General features: G+C 37.0%; 1 protein-coding gene across 1 annotated transcript; it reads right to left on the bottom strand.

Moving 5' to 3' along the window:
- Positions 1-222: 222 nt before the first annotated feature.
- On the bottom strand, positions 223-14,739 carry LOC145770297 (helicase POLQ-like). The gene is made up of 20 exons (XM_082581895.1): positions 14,553-14,739; positions 13,093-13,600; positions 12,200-12,417; positions 11,376-11,554; positions 10,586-10,726; positions 9,719-9,854; positions 9,129-9,334; positions 8,367-8,509; positions 7,859-7,981; positions 7,185-7,298; positions 6,492-6,624; positions 6,148-6,264; positions 5,913-6,012; positions 5,497-5,601; positions 4,755-4,903; positions 3,928-4,089; positions 3,262-3,435; positions 2,959-3,087; positions 2,441-2,560; positions 223-988 (listed from the first exon to the last, which is right to left on the bottom strand). Exons 2-20 carry the CDS (start codon positions 13,452-13,454, stop codon positions 920-922), a joined length of 2,880 nt encoding a protein of 959 aa, XP_082438021.1. The 5' UTR covers positions 13,455-13,600; positions 14,553-14,739; the 3' UTR covers positions 223-919.
- Between the last annotated feature and the right edge of the window lie 5,025 nt (positions 14,740-19,764).

Genomic DNA, 19,764 nt, shown 5'->3' with positions numbered 1-19,764 from the left:
CTGGAGTGGTAATAGGATAGACCCTCGGCCCCAGACGCTCACACGACGACGACGAGTCTCTTGACAGTCCGATGTATGTACCATAAGTAGGCCTACACAGCATCCTGTTGCAAGCTAAACGTTCATTGGAGGTTCTTGTGTAATTAAACCAACAACTGCTAAACACACGTGACACAGATAACTCAAATCGAAACATTTTACTGTGTGGTAAAATTGCACGAAAAGAAACTTATTTGACTTCAGTCTGTTCTGTGTTGAGCAATTTATGCAATCATGTTACCAAAATTGCGGAAAGAAATCTGCTTGTCGATGTCAGCATCTTTAGATAGTCTTGTCTCAAGTCAATGTGGGCAGGCCAATCTAAGAGTGGCACGTAAGCTTGACGAAGAACTGCAATTTATTTTGACGTGCATTTTTATTTCGAAAACAGCAACATAAAAAACATCTTCTATTAACAACCATTTATTATGCCCCATAAGAAAAAGTAAAGAAACAGTCCGCATTGCTACCTAATTTTGAAAACCCACTAGGTTGATAGCATACAATATTGTACATCCTTTTTTATATTGCTTCAACGTCTGCAGACGTGCAACACAATGTAAAAATAAATATTTTCTAACTGGGAAGCTCTTTGGCGCTAAACAAGAAGGCAGCTGGTGCAAAAAACAATATTGCAAAACTATTTCCAGGTAACTTATCTGCTTTAACGTTTTGTGATAAATGAGAAATAGATCTTTGCGATTTGCACGTTGAGAATTCTGCCGAAACTAACGAGATCATCAACTGATGAGTGGATCGTGAGACAGAGCGCTCGGCGATTGCATATCTTCGTATCGTCGCCGTCCACCTCTTTTGTGATGAAACAACCAACTCTTCCTCCAGGACCAGATGCTCCTAAAACGTCTTCCATTCATCGAGATCATCTTTCTATATGAGTCAACGCTTCAGCTTCTTCTTGCAGTGATTCTATCTTTTCCGTTAGCAAGATCTGCGGAGTCCAATCAAAAGTTTAGCAGGAGGTTAATTTTTTATCTGAGTTTTACTGAAAGTCAATCACAACCAAAAATACAAGAGACGTTTCATGGATGTTGGGCACAGAAGACTTCTTCGCTTATACCAGAAAATGACTGAATTTTCTCATTAAATTTCTAAAATGTCCGCCCCATTAGCTCAGTGGTTACGCGACCGGCTCAAGATCACGCGGCGCTGGTTCGACTTTCGGGATGTGCGCTTGAGCAACGCATTTCAGGACTGCTCTCCATTAATCGGCACCTAGTAAAAGGAATAATTCCCCCTCAAAACACTTCAACAATCGGAAAACTTTACTCTGCGAATCACGGTAACCGGCCCTACGTCAAGAGCCTGTACATTACAAGGGTTATAGGCAAATTGTTCGTAAGCAATTGTTCGTAAAGCAATTGTTCGTAAGCAATTGTTCGTAAAACAATTGTTCGTAAACTGTTTTTCGTAAAATAAAATCCGTAAAACGATTCTTCGTAAAGCATTTCTTCGTATACATCAAATTTTAACTGCATGCACGAAAAAATGCTTTAGGAAGAATTGTTTTACGAAGAATTAATTTTACGAACAATTGTTTTACGAACAATTGCTTACGAACAATTGCTTTACGAACAATTTGTCGGACACCCATTACAAGTATGCAAAACTACCAGGAATAATCAATCAAGGCCTTGTCAGTCTGAGGATAAAGATTCAAAACAAACCAGTTCTATCCATGACAAATAAAAAAAAAGTTTTTTATGTTATTCAATACAAAGCTTCGACAATTTTAGTTCACTTACGAACATAGAGACAACACAAGCAAAGTAATAAATCAATTTTGAATCTTCGGAATTGATAAGCACTATGCAGCTCTAACATAAAACGGGCAGCTTACACACTTATAACGGATTTGAACCAGCAATGATGGTGCAATGTTCTAGTTTAACAATGAAGATTCGGCAGTAGCTGATGTTTTTGTTGGCGCAAGCTGCACTTTCAGCTATCACGCTCCACTAAATGCCCTTTGAGTGCCATTGCAGCTGCGCCGGTCGGGATTTGCGCCAGGTAAACTTTTAATTTATACTTTCTTACTTATACTTTCTTGCGCAGCATGATCAAAAGTCACGTGATCAACAGTCCGCCCTGTTAGCTCAGCGGTTACGCGCCCGGCTCAAGATGACGCGGCGCTGGTTCAACTCTCGGGGAGTGCGCTTGAGCAACGCATTTCAGGACTGTTCTCCATTCAGCGGCAACAAGACTTCAACAATCGAAAAACTTCACTCTGCCAATCTCGGTAACCGGCCCTGCGTCAAGAGCCTCTACAAGTATGCGACACTACCAGGAATAACCTATCAAGGCTTTGTCAGTCCGAGGATAAAGATTCAAAACCAACAAAATGCAAAATCTCATTATAACAACAAGTTATATGCTGCAGTACCTTAGCCGAGGCGATGATTTGAAGCGCATGTTTTCTTGACAAGAATTCAATGTCATTCACCAACGAGTTGCATTGAGCACTCGCTATATGAGCCAATGTTTTGTACCCGGCCTTGTACAACTGAGAAAGAAATATGAGATTATTAACGTTAGTAATGAGATTAGTTTAACACAAACTGTCTGACATGGCAATATATCTCTGAAAACTTGACAAAACTAACAGCTTCAGTTTGAAAGCTCTCTTCCATTTAAACTCAGGTTTCTAGAAACGTGTCAGTTAGTTTCCTCAATGTGTTTGTCTCAAGACTGAAATCATTACTCGCACAACACAGCATACAGTGACACACGGTAACATAAACTACATTACATCAAACAAAAATGGTACCGTGCCGTAGGTGAAATCAATACAATGCCAAAACTTCTTGGAAATGTATATGGACAAAACGAGTTTGATGATAAAGCCGATTAAAGCAACAGAGATAATAACCACAATTTGTTTTGAGCTTCTGGAAGTCTCACCTGTTTAGCTCTGGCCTGCTTGACGGACGGAATCTCCATCAGAGGTACCAACTCGGCTACGGTGCAATACTGAAGCACTTGGATGAGCTTCTCAAGGAGAGCATGGAATGGCCAAAACTCTTCAAATTCCTGAATACATTTGCGGTTTCTTTTAAGGGAATTCCAACTGAACCTACTTGATATCATGTTATAGAACGCTACTTTCAAAGTAACGAATGACCGTCTTTCTACAACGCAAATGAACGCGAGGCAAATTAAACACTTGCCTGGACTAAAAATTTTTTAGCAGCAAACTCGGCATACCTTTGTGAAATGAAGCACACACGAAGCGAAGGCGGCCGAGCTAGATAAAAGATTCTGGAGGAATCCTCTGGGTTGCTCGTAACGGGCGGAGACCTCCCAGACAGAGCGGCCTTTGAACAACTCGAACAACATCAAAGTTATGTAAAAGCGACGTATAACTGTTTCGTCCACCTTCTGAAGAACAAACTCTTCAAGTTGATTGATTGAAAAACACAAAAAAAAGTGACAAAAAATGTCATTAAAATAAAATAATTATTTTGCAAAATCTAAACTATCTTTAAAGTATTTTTTCGATAATAAGATTATAAAAAGCCTACAGGTTATTAAGAATTTTGGCAAACGTAAATTGTAACTTTTATTTCACATTTACAATCCTCACAATCCAACCTCTAAGAAATAAGATCAACTTTGATTTGTTTTTACCTTTTCATGTTAAAATTAAATGTTGCATAAGCACAAATGCTAATTTGACCACTTGGCTGTTAGTGGTTGTTGGGAAAAAAACTAATCACAATCGGAACAAAACCTAGAGCAAAATGGGTCATTTTACATTGATTCAACGTTTAAAAAGGACTAATGTTGCTAGGTGGAAAGATGATTGCTTAGTTCAAGCTAACAGTAACCTTTATACTTTTCAAAACGTGAAACATAAAACTACAAATCGACCTTTTTCTTAGGGTTGTGCCCTGAAGCTCTCCTGGCGATGTAATGCTCAGGAACGCCGATGAGGTTGGCAGCTGATATCTCAGTTGAGGAGAGTCTGTTCAGTTCGCTCATGTAGATCAGCCAGTTCGGTGATACGTGGGTGGTCGTTTCGTAGGGAGTTACCTGTTGGATATCTATTCGCATGAATATTTGCTTTATGGCCATGGCAGCCTCTGTTGAAGCTTATTCCATGCGATGACGTCTACCTAACAAAGTATAGACTTTAAACCACTGACGTGGGTGAGGGAAGACCAAACAGTTTTGGAGTCTTTGAACACAATTAAATCGGTGTTGCATGGAATCTATCTCGTGGACTAAACATAATAAGACGTCGCCGAGTTGAGAGGTTTGCTAATCAAAGGTTGCTCCATATGACATGCTGAGCACACACCCTCTTTACATAAGCCTCTCTGACCGAGACCCTATCGATAGATTCCAACTCTTTATCGCCTTAGATTGGCGGTGTTTTCTGACTACACAGAGAACCCCAGATTTTGGCGAGGCTAATTGAGTTTTTAAGAGTTGAACCAGGTTCTTGTAGTTGTTTGTTCATACACATAGGCGTCTATCAAATTAATTCATCTGACAAAACATCAACAGATGTTGTTCCCTCGATAAAACACTCCAATAAATGTATTTAAAACAACAAAAAAGAATATATACCTCACAACGACATTTAAATGACACAATAAGACAACCACAACCTTTAAACTTACTTTCCACCTATACCAGCCACACTACAAACTTGTAAGCCAGCCTTAATCAAATATGTTCTAGTAAACATTTACCAAGTATAACAAATGTAGATAGCCGTCCAGAACTAACGTCTCGAGAGCGTGTTTGAGTTCCTTGTATAAGTTATTGCTGATATTCAGATCCACCCCACCTTTGTACGTGGCCATGCCAAGCTTAGTCGGCTGGAATGCAAGCTTGTCATCTGTAACATAGAAGGGCTTATGGTAAACGCATTGTAGCCATAAAAGCATTAAACTTTATCGCCGTTTTTGTTCGCCATTGTTTTGATGTGGACACTGCATTGGCCTTACGTCGAAAAAGAGACACGAATGACAGCAAGATGTCTTCAAAGCGCATGCAAAAATATAAAAAGCGCTTGCATTACTATCAATTACCAAAAATACATATCACCTACGCATGGTGCATAAAATTACGGTACAACGGCTTTTAAAAAGATAAGTACAGTATTTAACCGTTTAAAAATATAACTACATATCCTTAAATTGATATAATCACGGATTTGTAAAATTGTTTCAAAGCACGACACATAACGAAACAAAGCTATGAACATTGAACAAATAAATCCAAAACGTGAACCATAAAAAGTCTTCAACGCAACAATTGAAAGCCAAAGACAATTGCGCAAAAAGCGTACGTAAGAACGGCGGTAAAGAGCACAGCAAAAGACAGCTGACTGGTATCCCAACAAAAAAATCGTCTTTTAACTGTTGGTACGTTTCATATGAAGATGGAATTATTGGCCCACTTTTGACTATAAAGGACTTGCTGTCTCACCTGGCAAGGGTTCTATCAAGTTAAGCTCAGTTAGAAAGTGAATGGAATGATGAGCTATCTTTTCAATGGTGACTTCTTTTGAAGCAGCATCGCTTGCAACCAATTCTAAAAATATCCAGAAGATTACTTTGTCATTAACAGATTAAGGAATCTGCGATACGCAATATCTCCCAATAAGGAAACCGAATCCACGAGTCTTAATGTTTAGCGTGAGTACCATGTTTAGTGGTGGACGAAAGTATAAACGATTGATAATGGCAGAGAAACCAACAACCTGAGCCACGTCCATAGGCTGGACAAACGCCAGGTCTCATTTACTAAAGAAGGGGCAAATGAATGATGACGTCCGTAGGCTACCGCGCCAAGCTTTGACTACAGACAAGTGAGGTTTTTTAGTTAAGCATGCCTGTCCGTACCTTGGAACAAATCCGGGTGGGATTTCTCGATGCGTGTCAATTGTCTTGAGAATAGAGTTCGGGAGAAAAACGCGATTGCATCGGCGACGTTACTGATTGTCTGAAAGAGTTGAGGGAGATGATATAGTTTGCAAAAAGAATGTCAACCAAAGTCATCGCTTGCGCAATTGCAGATGTTTAAAAATACCGATACTGAGATAAACAATTATCACTTTTATCAGCCCATCCACTTTACCTTTAATCCGATCAGGTTGAGCAACAAAGCCTGAAATCCTTTTCCTTTGTCGTACATCAAACTGCTGACGCATGTCTCCATTGGGCCCACCACAAGCTCACAAACTTTGACTTGGTCCTGGGGGCAACAGACATGACGAATATAATCGTTAATCGTTGATGGAATCATACATATCACATTGTATCGGTTAATTGAGTTGCGATTTCACAAAAAAGACAACTTGAAATCATACCGTTGCAAGTCGATATTTAAAGGCATATATGGCAGCACATTGAATTACGAATCTATTTAAAGTAGGAAAACGTTGAAAATGACAGAATTCAGAGAGAATACTGTGTAGTTACCTCTGGTTTAGCGACTATCAGATAACTTTCCCCTTTGGTGTCAATTCCCGCCCTCCCTGCTCGACCAATCATCTGCTTGTATTGGGCACGTGACAAGAAACTTCGACCAATGTGCGGAGATCTTATTATAACTCTGAACAATTATGATGTTCAACAACGTGTAAGAAACGTAATATTCCAATCCAACTAGCAATGGTTTCCGTTTTACATCGTTTTTACATCACCAGACATTAAAAGAAATGATTTCACCAGATGAGATACTAGACGATAAAAACAATACAGTGTCAATTTAACATAATACAATTTTGGTAGAGGTGATTTTCTTTAACCATAGACAGATAAAACCAAGCAACCACACGGCATTTAACATCATACAATTGGAGTGAACATAAAACTATAAACTACGAACGTTTTCGGCTATACTCAAGTTAGCCCTTCTCAAGTAACGAAAATAACTGACTTTACAATAACAATTTAACATAAACGAACAATTACCGATACCATTACAAACTGGAAACGTTTGACCCTACTACAAGTCATATTCGCCAACAAATAATGTAATACTTTATTTTATCAGGCTACTCATTCATTGTGATGGTCTATTCAAGTTTCCAGTGCATTTTTGTACAGCAAAAGGAGAGCACAACTTGAGGTACCGTCGTAAACCTTTCACTAGCTACGATATAATTTTACCTTCGAGCGGGTAGATTGACCCCAGCCGCTAACGTTGAAGTACAGGTGATGACTGACAATACCTCACTCCTGTAAGCCTCTTCTATGATCCTGCGCTCATCTGTGGTCAGGCCGCTGAAATGATATTGAATCCAGTCTCAAATTATTGTTGCTCCCCCAACGTTAACAAGTGGGTGTATGAAATTAAACAATTAGAAATGTTGGATATCTTGCAGTTAAGCTAAAAGTAACGAAATAGCACTCCGACAAAACTAAAACTGTCTTGAAAACTCGAAATGAGAGAAAATAACAAAAAAATATTCGCACAACAAACCTACAAACAATGCAATATAACCGCAATGCAAACTAAAAAGTAATAAAGTTTGAATGTTGATAAACTTCATAGTATTTTTTTAAATGAACATACAGTGCAAATATGAATGCGTGTCCACAAAGCTTTCGCATGGCACCCAGTGGCGTAGCTAGGGAATGTACCGCCCCTTCAAGAAAAAGCATGTGAAAATGAAATGGGTTTTTTTATCAAATTATAATCAAAATCAAAAATCGTAGTCTGAAAGTGCCGCCCCAGACGTGTCGCCCGGGGCGGTCCGCCCCTCCCGCTCCCCTAGCTACGCCACTAGCGACACCTCAACATTGCATTCAGCATTTCAAACCCAAGCAGGCCAGCTACTCACCCATGATGATACGCAACTCCATAAGGGATCGTCCTCCATAATATAGGGCACACAGTTCCTCCAGAACTTTGCAATGATTTTGTCACTTCTTGTTTTTCTCGGTCACGATGTTTCAATAGTTTTCTAGCAACAAAAGAAAAATACATGAGTATACTTTTCAACCAATCATTGGCCTTCTGCATTTGAACCCGCATTTTTGTCAGCATCTTTTTCAATCTAATTCAAATCACGTGGTATTTCAACAACTTTTTTTAACTTGATATGAAAATTTTCCTTTCAGGGAGTCTACACACAATGACCAGAAAAAATGCAAACAAGTTTGCAAATTCTGTTGCAGTTCACTTCTACAGTTCACGTCCTACAGGTTAATGTTACTATTTGCCTTGTTTAAGTAGGTTATTCGGAGGCTTCCTCTTGACTTTTACGAAGCCTTTGAGCTTATCCATTTAGACTTTCTTGGTTGAACGACTCAAACAATAAAATTACTGAACATAAGAGCAAACCGTACTTTGGCAAAGCCTTGCAAATCATCGTTGCGACGTTTTCACAGTTTTTCTTTGTAGGGCAAAATATGAGACAGGAATGTTCCGGTACCACTTCCAACACCAGACTGGCCAAGTGGTCCGTGTCCTTGGCAGCCATGTCCTTAGTCTGAAAATTAAAGCCTTGTACAAAACAGATCATAAACATGTTCTGCAATGTAGCGAGTAAAGAATGGGCTTAAGTTGCCAGGTTAAAAAATATAAACTGAGAACTTTCGCTATTCAGATGATTTGCTTCAACAATGACTGTAGGCATCTAAGTTCTCGGCGGCCATGGCCTCCGAAACTAACGCGCCGGTAGGCCAAAACAGAAAAAGCTATACAGAATAGATCAACTGTGGCTGTAGCCTACTTTTAAAAAGTATTTTTGCTTTCAAAATAACAACTCATTAAAGTTATGTAAAAACGTAGCTGTAGAGACACTAAGTCCACATTTTTATCGTGAGTGGACACTGATTCGACAAGTAACGATCCTCCCTCAGTGACATTTCTGTCACTTGCCTTTCTACCACGGAAAACAAATACATGTACATTGTACAAAGATACATTCTATATCGGTTACTGTGTAAAATATGCAAGAACAAGGTCGCTGACAATCAACTGAAAAGCCATTCGCTAAGAAAAAAAGACAACACTTATGTTGAGATTCGAACCCAGGCAGTGGTTTGAATCCAACCAACACACGCAGTCACACACATAAACTGCCGTTTAACCACAGCCTTTCATACCTCGTAAGATATCGTACGATCTTTGACTAATCTGTCATCCGGGTGCAGTTTTGTGGCATCGAGTTTGTACAAAGAGCTCATCACTTTGACGTATTCGTCTAGCGCCACCGGGCGGAAGTCGCTGCGATAAATCTTGGCTTGAAGAAACGACGCCAACTCATCGGTGTTTCCCAAAGTGGCCGACATCGCAATTATTTGAATTGAAGCTGGTCGTAGGATAGTAAAGTAATGGTAACAATGTGCGTTTCGATTCAGCGTTGTGTTCATTGCAGATATGCGTCGTTGTTTAGCGCTTCAAGAAGGAGACAGTACAGAAATATCAAACAAATTGATTGATCGGGCGGTAAATCACAAATGAAACCTAAATCCTCACCTCAGTCAGCAATGCGATTCTGTCCGCTTGTTAGTGCAGTTGCTAACTAAGAGACTAACGGCAACGGTAAAATGAATTGTACACAAGCAGAGCTAATAATACAAGTGATAAACCTAACCAAAAAAATTAAGGGCTAGCTTTTGACCTCTGGGAAAAATAATCCTACGGAATATACTTATTCAAATAGAATTTAGTCTCATGTTTAAACCTTACAAACCTGATAAGTGAAGAACCTTCGTTAGCATGGTCTCAATACAAGCGCCTCTTCTCCCACCCTCCCCAATCATGTGAAGCTCATCAACAACTATGAGACTGATTTCACCCAGTCGGCCAGCTTCTACCAATGAATTGACCTGAAAAAATGTACATAAACGTAAGTTTATAATATCAATGAAGAATACTTTGTTTAATGAGTATTTCTGAACTTGATCTTTGGACCCTAATTTTAATGTTGTTGGGCAATCGAGTTTTGCTGTTTCAATAAAATTACTTAAAAGATTGTTCCGATACTTGAAGCCAAGCATCAGGGTATGAGAAGAAAAGTTTTGCATTGCACTAAGCCTTCGACACTGAGAGTAAGGTGGTCAGTTCACCAACTACGCCTATCCAATTTATTACACCCTGGCCCTGGGTAGAGGTGAGGGGCTTTCTTTAACAACCAGCTTAGGCCGGAGTCGAACTAGGATGGCTCGATTATGCGAGCGCCTTATACGCTGCACCATCTATTGCTAGTTATATACAAAACACAATTAAATTACCTACTTATTATCAATACTTAATATCATTTATCAATTAGTAGTTACCAACTACATACAATACATATAACAAAAAATTACATACAATTATTGTATTTATACAATATAACATGTATGTATGTAACTTTCTGTTATATTGTATGTATATAAGTATCACCAACATTTTTCCAAATAAAAATTGTTGGTATAGTTCAGACAGACTTCAAGCGCACGAGAAAAAAAGCTCATTTTTGTTGCAATATCTTCAATCTTCTTGATGCGTTTTTCACTTGTTGCACGATGCAATACTGCTCACTAGTGCAGCAACTGCTTAGGCACTGCATTCATACCAAGGAATTGGCCTTCTCTATGGTGCATACGTATAGCACGTTTCGTTTTCGTCTGCATCTGGGAGGGAATCTTCCTTTACTTCCAGCGTACTCTTCCAGTAAGAAGCCAAGCTCAACACCAAACTGCGACAAGCCTTCCAGCTGCAATGAAATATGACACTATGGCAAGGGCACAAACATTTCATTAGCTTAGGACTCGTTAAAATATTAAGAAATACACATACACAGGAACTGCTATATCTCATACAAGAAAAAAGCCCTAAAAGCACTAGATCAACTGTTTGGTTATGAAAGCGACTATACTTTTGCACATATATATCTAAAATTAGTAAAACATTATATACTGTAAAAACATCAATAGCCTACTGAACAAAGCTTCCGTTAAAATGAGCTTCGCTGAAGATGGTTATGGTTCTTGAGATTGAAACCTTTATCTAGCTTGATAAAGATGATTTTTTAAGTCATTCGATGTAGTAGCTATAGTTCGTACTTCGCATTGTATATAATAATGTAGCTGTCAGTATGATAATGTACTAAGAGAAATATATATTTATTGGTGTGAAATGATAGGAATAGAACAGCAAAAGAGAACCAAGCACAGTCAAAAGAGGAGCTTACGCATTACGACAGAGAAGGATATTTGCTGTGACACTTTTACTATATGCTTGTAGTATCTTAAAAGGCACCAGAAATGCAGCGACTTTCTTAGTCAAGGTCCACAATGGAAACCGTTTCTTTGGCTAAAAATATGAGCGAACACCAATAAAAGCATCATATACAACACGTTTACCTTTTCTTGAACAATGGCAACATATGGTAATACAAGTAAAGCATCTTTTTTCCTACAAAGAAGAGCTTTTAGGATAAGAATTTCAGCCACAAGAGTTTTTCCACCACTGGTAGGAAGAGAGTAAATGAGATTTTTGCCCATTTTTACTTCATCCTGAGTTAAGCAATCGTGTTGCCAACCTGTAAATCAAAACCAACATAAAATGAAAGCATTCATGTTCCATGTCTACAATCTACATCATGCGCTGCCAGTGGCACAAAACAGTGCTACATCATGCCATGTATGACACAGATAGCGTGACCATGGAGCCTTTTAGTAAGCGACACAAAATTGTTGCTAACTTCCTTGAGCAACTAAGTCAATTATGCAAGAGATTGAAAATTATAGAAAGCGTCTTTCATCAAAGCCAAAATTGGTTAATCGCCTGCTGGTTAAATGCATCTAAACTTCTACCTCATAAAATTTTTAAATCTTAAAACACAACAAACTCGGATAATAATAAAATTAATTAAAGAAATTAATTCGGATTAACAATAAATATTTAGAGTTAAAACACACAAAAAGTTTGATGAATTAACCAATAACTATGTGATTATCCAGATTTGTCTGTATTTTTTGTAATACATCAAAATGATTGTTACAAAACTTTTTAAAAATTCAAAAATTGTGTGGCAAATAAAGCATGTTCAAATAGCCTGTATAACGTGTATGATGCTGATGTTACCCATATTTTCAAATGATGTTTATAATATATATAATGATATTATGTTTTGCAGTACATTCACAGACACGACATTTAAACAAAAGTAAAACAGCCCACTTACCATACAAACGTTTAATTCCTCTTAAATCTTCTAATAACGTCTTCACTTTTGAAGGCAGGCCATAAAATGGACCTATATCTTGAGTAGATAAATCTTCAATCATAACCTGAACTCTTTCATACTTTGTTGTGGTATGTGCAACCGCATCATCAGCAACAACACTTTTCATCATTAACTTTGAAGCTGATTTAGGGGTTTTGTGAGCATTTTCCACAAGCCTACAAATAGCAATTAAACAGCCATGTTATCTTTTGTAAAAGCTTAATAAAAAAGCAAGAACAGTGCTTTGTGCAAAGATATTCACATAACCAGTCGGCTGCACAGTCGAGTGGTGAGAGTCATAGTTCGACATTTGTAAGGCTGCCGGTTTGACACTGTTTGAGACCATGTGACTGCATCTTTGGCAAAAAAACTTCAAGGTATGATGTCGATTGCCGAGTGGTGCCCCATCGTTTATAACCCTTGATTTCTCTCACATATGATAGTACCGCTCTGAAGAGACATGCCTATGGCTCTTCTTAGGGCTATGATTTGCTGAACGCATAAGATGTATTTGACTTACATTTAAAAAAATGACATGACAACAGTGAAGCCGTTAAGTTAGTATATAAGTAGAAGTGAAGTTAAATTGTAAAACAAAATACACTTACATCAAATAATTACTTCCTTAATTACATTTCAAAAAATAACACTAAAAAATAGAAAATGTTCAACACATAGGAATTTTATACCTTAAGCAAAAAGAACTATGCCCTGCATAAACGCTTCAATTAATTATTATATAGTCATGATAAGTTAAATTTTCAGAAGTAGAGAGAGTACTTAAGGCCTATTGCAAACAACTACTCGTGCAGTTTTCAAAATTGAAAGTGTGCACCAACAATGCAACAAACCGTTTCTTCAATCGATTAGTGAAACTCCCTGAAGATTTCCTTGCATTAGGTGTGGATGCTGCGACTGGTATCATAGCAATGTTTTCAGAAGATTTTAAGTTTTCTTTTCCATCTTTGTTTTTGTTGGAATCAAGTTTAAAAACGTTTTTTAGGTCTGTAGTACTTTCTTTTATATCATTGTTCATGGCAATACAATTCTTTTCAAGTAATGAGAGGTCAACATTCTGAAATAATGAGTCATTGAGCATGTTATTCATAGATTTAACGTCGCAACAATCTTTTTTGTCCAAATTTTCATCATTTTCTTTCTCGGTTAAAATTACTTTCAAAGGAGTTGTGTATTCTAGCAAATCATGATCCATAAACAAATCACTGTCATCAGGCCAAACAGATTCATTTCGTGCAAAGTCGTGATTAGGGATTTCATTTTTATGATTGTCTGTCTGATCTTGATTTTCTTTGTTAAATTCTCTTTGAGTAAGGACAATTCTTTCTTCATCACAACCAACTAAAAAATATAATGAAAAATGTAATTGAAATTTGAGAATGAAAACTCCATGTCTAAAACCCAGTAAAATCAGATGCAATAGGTTATCTTAAAAATCAAAAACTAGACAAAATTTCAAAATATATTAAATAATTTGATTGATTGAATGTTTATCCTCGGACTGGGAAAGCTTCTTGTAGAGGTTAATCCTGGCAGTTTCGCATACTTGTAGATGTAGAGGCTTTGAATCACTGACGCATTTTTTCACTTTAAATTAAAAAGTAGCGGGTAGCGAGAGTGCGACTGAAAAAACGTAACGCCTCTCCCTCTACTTTGGAAAAAAATAGCGGCGCTACTGCAGCCGCTACTCCAACTAAAAAGTAGCGCCGCTACCGCTACTTTTACCAAAAATGTGGTACAAGTAGCGCACCTCTGCATATATAATACCCTAGATATGCAAAATAGCAGGACCATCTTTTGTTAATCAGTATTTCATGGCTCATTAGAATTTAGATAATTTGTAAAATATATAACAAAACAAATTTTGCATTAAAAACACATCTTCTTTCATAAGGAAAAAAAGTTTCAGTTCATATAGCCTACCGCATCTGCCGATACGAAATAAAGAAAACTACTAATCATTGCTATTTGGATTAATTTGCTTCAAGATAAACAAACAAGAATGAAAGCTTCCTGGACTAAAAGCTGGCTTAGTTTAATCTTTTGGAGCTGGTATACAAGTCCCCCCCTCCCCCCTGGTAACTCATGACAAACAGGAATTGACCAAAACATGTGGATTGAAGTGTGTGAACAGTAAAGCAAAGGTAAAGTAGTTTCACCCTATATGTTTGGTCGAGTCCTGTCGTTGTCATGAGTTACCAAAAGGGGGGGGGGACTTGTATACCAGCTCCGATCTTTTTTTATAAAAAAACAACTTAGGTTTTGTACAGTTCTCAGGGCAGACAAAACTTACATGCTTCACCAATCAAGTCCACCTGACTGTCATTTGCAAAATCATCAAACAATGCTTCTTCTGACACATTGTTTTTTTGAAAAGATGATGGTATAGACTGATGAGGAGCATTTGCATCCAAGTCATCCAAAAATGATAAACTTTTCAAGCTGCACTTTCGTGCTTTTCGATTTACAACCTCTTCACATTTTCGTTTTAAACATGGCAATTTTTTTGGCATTATGGTTGAAAAATATCTTAGGTTTCTATTTTGAAATAAATATAATATAATAAAAATAAATATATACGATAAAGCTACCTCATACAAATAAAATAACTGCTAAAAAAGACTGAAGTTAAATTGTTTAAAACTGTTTTTGAGAATTGCTAATTTTGACTTTTTCCTTTTAAAATTAAACATTGTGGTTCATAAACTTCGATTCGAGGTTTTCATAAAGTTGAGAATTTCTTTCAAAATAATGCTGGACAAGACAACAACAAGGTCTGTCAGTGACGTAAACTGAAGCTGTAAGTAAGACAATACATCACTATCACAATAATCATAAACTAGAGCAGTGGTCTCCAACCTGTGAGTCGCGACCCCAAGTGGGGTCACCTTAACTTTTCCTGGGGCCCCATAACTCACCATTATTTAATTTATTATAATACTGTTTCAATTTATTACCGCAAAAAAGACTGATACTTTATATTCTTGTTCACAACCTTTGCCTGTGTTTTGGAGTACAGCTTGCTACCTCGCGTCACAATTGTGCAAACATTGTGGTGCAATAACCAAAAAACGAATAGTTGCGACAAGTAGGACCAAACAAAAGCATCCACGATGCTAGTTTAGGGTAGACTAACGTTTTATTATTCAAGTTGACTCCAGAACGAGCGAATAGTGATTTATACAGGTGTAGCCTAGTGTGCAGACATTTCACCAGCTGTTTACGATTTGCTTTGCAGCTAGTAATGGTAATTTGTAGCTAGTAAGTATATATATATATTATATATAGCTAAATATTATATAAAACTGGCAGCAAAAAATACCAGAAAAAAATCATATGACGAGGCTTTTTTAAAACTTGGTTTCACTGAATTTAATGGCAAGCCAAGCATGAAATCTGTCATAATGTTCTAGCAGAAGAATCGATGAAGAAAAATAAACTTAAGCGTCATTTACAGTAGAAAAAAATCATTCAGGCTTTGTGGATAAACCATCTGAGATTTTGAACGTAAATTGCAATCCCTTGCATCACAAGCAAGTGTGATGAAAGCATTTACTGCAGTAAATAAAGCTGCTGTTTATTCTTCGTATGTTGCCTCTTATCAGATTGCAAAGCAAAAGGAAGCCCATACAAATGGAGAAAAATTGCTGATGCCAGTAATGAAGGCGCCACCATCGCATTAACAGTGCAAATTAAATGTTGAAACAAATTGACAATTTTGTGTTCGTGAAATCAAGTTCATGTGTTAAATATTGAATATTGAATTCATTAAATAATTACTTCACAAATATTGGAACTTCAATGGCAGCAAAAATTCCAAATTCAAATGTAAATTTTGAATCATTCATGTTAAACAGAAAATGTTCTTATTTTGGCTTGAATCCTGATATAAATGAGATAGAAGTATCTGATGCTATAAGGAGCCTCAAAGCAAATAAAGCTTCAGGCATTTTTCAAATACCTTCTAAATTTATCAAAATGGCTAATGTAATTATATGCCCTTTTTTAACAACATTACTGAATAAATGTGTTTTGCAAGAAATCTTTCCTGATGTACTCAAAAAGAGTCTGATAATACCTGTACCAAAAGTTAGTTCACCTTTACACTTTAAAGATTTGCGACCAATTTCTTTATTGCCAACTTTTGCCAAAATTTTCGAAATTTTTATATATAAACGGATGATGAATTTTATTGACAAATATAATATTTTAACCCCAGCTCAATATGGTTTTCGTGAAAATGATTCAACAAGCTTAGCATTGACAAAAATTTATGATGATTTACTTTCTAACTTGAATGATCACAAATACACATGCTCGGTTTTTGTTGATTTAAGTAAAGCTTTCGATACAGTTGATCATGGCATACTTTTAAAAAAACTTCACCATTATGGCTTTCGTGGCAAGTTTTTAAACGTTTTAACATCTTATCTAACAAATAGAATGCAAAGTACAAAAATTAACGGTAAAAATTCTAATTTCAATGTTGTTAAATGTGGTGTCCCACAGGGGTCAATCCTTGGTCCCTTGCTTTTTCTTCTTTATGTGAATGATCTTCCAAATGCATCTTCTTTTTCAACTACACTTTTTGCTGATGACTCAAACTTTCATATGTCAGATAAATGCCTGTCATCTCTCCAAAAAAATGTCAATAAAAAAATAGGAAAAATTGATGTGTGGATGAAATCCAATAAACTTTCATTAAATTATAGTAAAACTACTTATATGATCCTCTGCAACAAAAAAAGTGCAGCAGAAAATTTTAGTCTGTCCATCAGTGGCCGATCCATCGAAAGGAAAAAATGTGTAAACTATCTAGGTGTAACTTTGGATGAGCGATTGACATGGGATAGTCACATTATTAATCTTAGAAAGCAGCTTGCAACTAGGTCTGCGGCATAGTATTTAAGCTGAGGTACATTGACCCTTTAACAATATCACAAACTTTATATTATGCTTTGTTTCAATCCAAGATCCAATACTCGATTATAAATTGGGGAAGAGCAAACTCTACATTGCTTGCTCCACTACAAGTGTTACAAAACAAGTTCATTTGATCCTGCTTATTTTTGCCGAGGTCAACAAATACAACTGTTCTTTATCACCAATTTAACATGCTCAGAATTGACGATATTATTAAATTAGAGACTGCAAAATTTATGTACAAATATGTGCACAAAATGCTGCCCCGGGCCTTTGCTGGCTGCAGAGTTGCCAGATTGGGCTACTTATCGCGAATTGGGCTACTTTTAATTCGTTGAATTTAATAGTTTGCGATTTTTTGACATTTGCGACTTTTTGGGCTACTTTTTACTTCCCTTAAGTTATAATGCCCAACAAAGATGAAAGTGGAATGAATCACAGAATAATCGACTTGCATCATGTCTCTCCCTTTCAAGCGTTTTTATGTTCTTTCTCTTATCTCTCTTTTTGGTAAAAATGGTGTGGTGACCATGTATACTGTTCCTAGCCTAGGGGTGACTTGCTGAGTTACCCAGTTGGCCGAGTATCGTAGCCTCTGCCCTCTATCCGGTTCTACGCGTTTGTTAAAAGGCAGAAGTTCCCCAGAGGTTTTTGTAAGTAGTTGCTATTGTTGGAGTGTGAATTTTGTGATAGACTTATTTTTAATGGTTAAGAGTTGGGTTTAGGTTTGAATTACTAAACTTTAGACAAGATATAGTTTAATTAGAGAAAGACTAGAGGTGTAGTGGGTAGTAATGTAGCAAATCTTATTAGCCTAATGGAGGCTAGCTGTAACAGTCTTATAATATTTTAAGTCAGCAACAATGGTAGCACAATAAAGCTAATAGGGTGATGTTAAAACCAATTTTGTGACCAGTTTTCCTCTGGTTAGCGCCACCCAGCGAAGTTGGGCTACTTTCCAATCCATTTTGCTACTTTTTTGCTACTTTTTCTGAAAAAAATCTGGCAACTCTGGCTGGCTGCTTTATTTTTGTAAACGAAATTCACCATCATAAAACCCGTCAGAACCAAAGAATGATTTATATTTGCCTTCTACAACGTCAAACTCTGGTAAGAAGATGCTATGTTTTAATGGAGTGAAACTATGGAATCAAGTATATACCAAAAGAAATAAAAGAAAAAAGTCTTATAAGGTTTTTTAATTTAAATATAAATGTTTATTAAAGAATTTGTACAATGATCACTCCTGAAATGTATCATCCGCTTATTTCTCTACACAGTTTTTTTATGTTGCCCTGTGTTATTCCATTGTTAATGTATTATGTAAAGTGCTGGTATTGTGCTATATATTATAATTATATATATATATGTGTTAATGTTCTTAATTTTGTGCCTTTTGTTTAAATGTTTGGGTGGCAGCTGACTTTGGTGACCTTTTGATCTTTCACTGCCATCCTTGTTGTGCGAATTATTTTGTGTTTATTGTGTTTTTGCTTTTTGTGTCTTTCTTTTTTGCCAACAAAACAAAAAATAAACTGAACTGAACTGTTAATGGAAACTTCTTAACCACTTCCAATCAGTATTCGCGTGACGCGATGGTGACGTGGAAAACGGCATTTTTTTCTCGCTTTTCTGCATTTTGCACTGTCTTGTACAAAAAGTAAAAGCAAACATTGTCAGTGATTGACATTTAATTTAGACGTGAAAAAAATGTGATTTTGCGTTATTGTTTTTTTTCTATCAGCCTTTGAAGTTTCTGCAAAATCCTGTGTAGTGCAGTGCAGGATTATTGCTACCTTTTTCATCCCAGATGCGTTAATGACGAAAAATAAAATGATTGATTGATTAACGCTACTGTAATTTATTTGCAAGGGGGGCCCAAGATTTAAAAGTGCCTCGGGCCCTCTATCAGACTGAACCTGCCCCTGTGGAAAAATACTTCGGTTTACAACAAAAGAAAATTCGCGTTGCCTCCTCTTACAGCTCAGCAACCACTGGAATACCTTCAATTCGCTCATGCTGAAACAGTAGCTCATAGCTTACCTCACAGGCAACTTTCTCACAAACAAAATTCCGCCATAACTTTGATTTATTACAGCTGAATCATTGCCTGAAGATAACAGAACCATTAGGTGATTCCCCTCTCAACTGCTAGCAATGGACAGCAAAAGGCGACTCCGCTGTCAAACCCAAGAAAAATCTGTCGGCTGTAGCCGACGTCCGTCGAATTTGCATGGAAAAAACTGTCAGCTATAGCCGACAGCCGAAGGGAAGTGGATAAAAACAATCATTTTGGGATACTTTTGTGTAGCAACATTTCCCTTTAATTGTGCATACCGTACTTAGGCTATTCCTTACTCGTATTAGTTAGTTTCAGCATTACTTGAAATACTTTTCTCCGTATCGGAAAACAAAATGGGGTCGCATGTAAACACTGGCAATTTCATTTAAATTGGAGTCGCTTCTTAAAAAGGTTGGAGACCACTGAACTAGAGACTTAGTAGAGAGTAGGCCTTGAGATCAAACCAAACCTCTGATATGCAAAGTTGAAAGAAGCGCGATCTAATCAGGTGGTTCCCCTA

This window comes from Aplidium turbinatum, chromosome 5 (assembly GCF_918807975.1).
Source record: "Aplidium turbinatum chromosome 5, kaAplTurb1.1, whole genome shotgun sequence".
Lineage (NCBI taxonomy): Eukaryota > Metazoa > Chordata > Ascidiacea > Aplousobranchia > Polyclinidae > Aplidium > Aplidium turbinatum.
The sequence above is the reverse complement of the archived record's forward strand: the minus strand, read 5'-3'. Positions and strand labels throughout refer to the sequence as shown.

Excerpts from the sequence above, each read along its gene's own strand:
- LOC145770297 (XM_082581895.1), bottom strand. The coding sequence starts at position 13,454 with ATGGATCATGATTTGCTAGAATACACAACTCCTTTGAAAGTAATTTTA. Across the intron at positions 12,418-13,092 it reads ACTAATCGATTGAAGAAACG|GCTTGTGGAAAATGCTCACA; the intron begins GTTTGTTGCATT and ends TGCTATTTGTAG. Across the intron at positions 3,436-3,927 it reads GGCACAACCCTAAGAAAAAG|AAGGTGGACGAAACAGTTAT; the intron begins GTCGATTTGTAG and ends TTTGTTCTTCAG.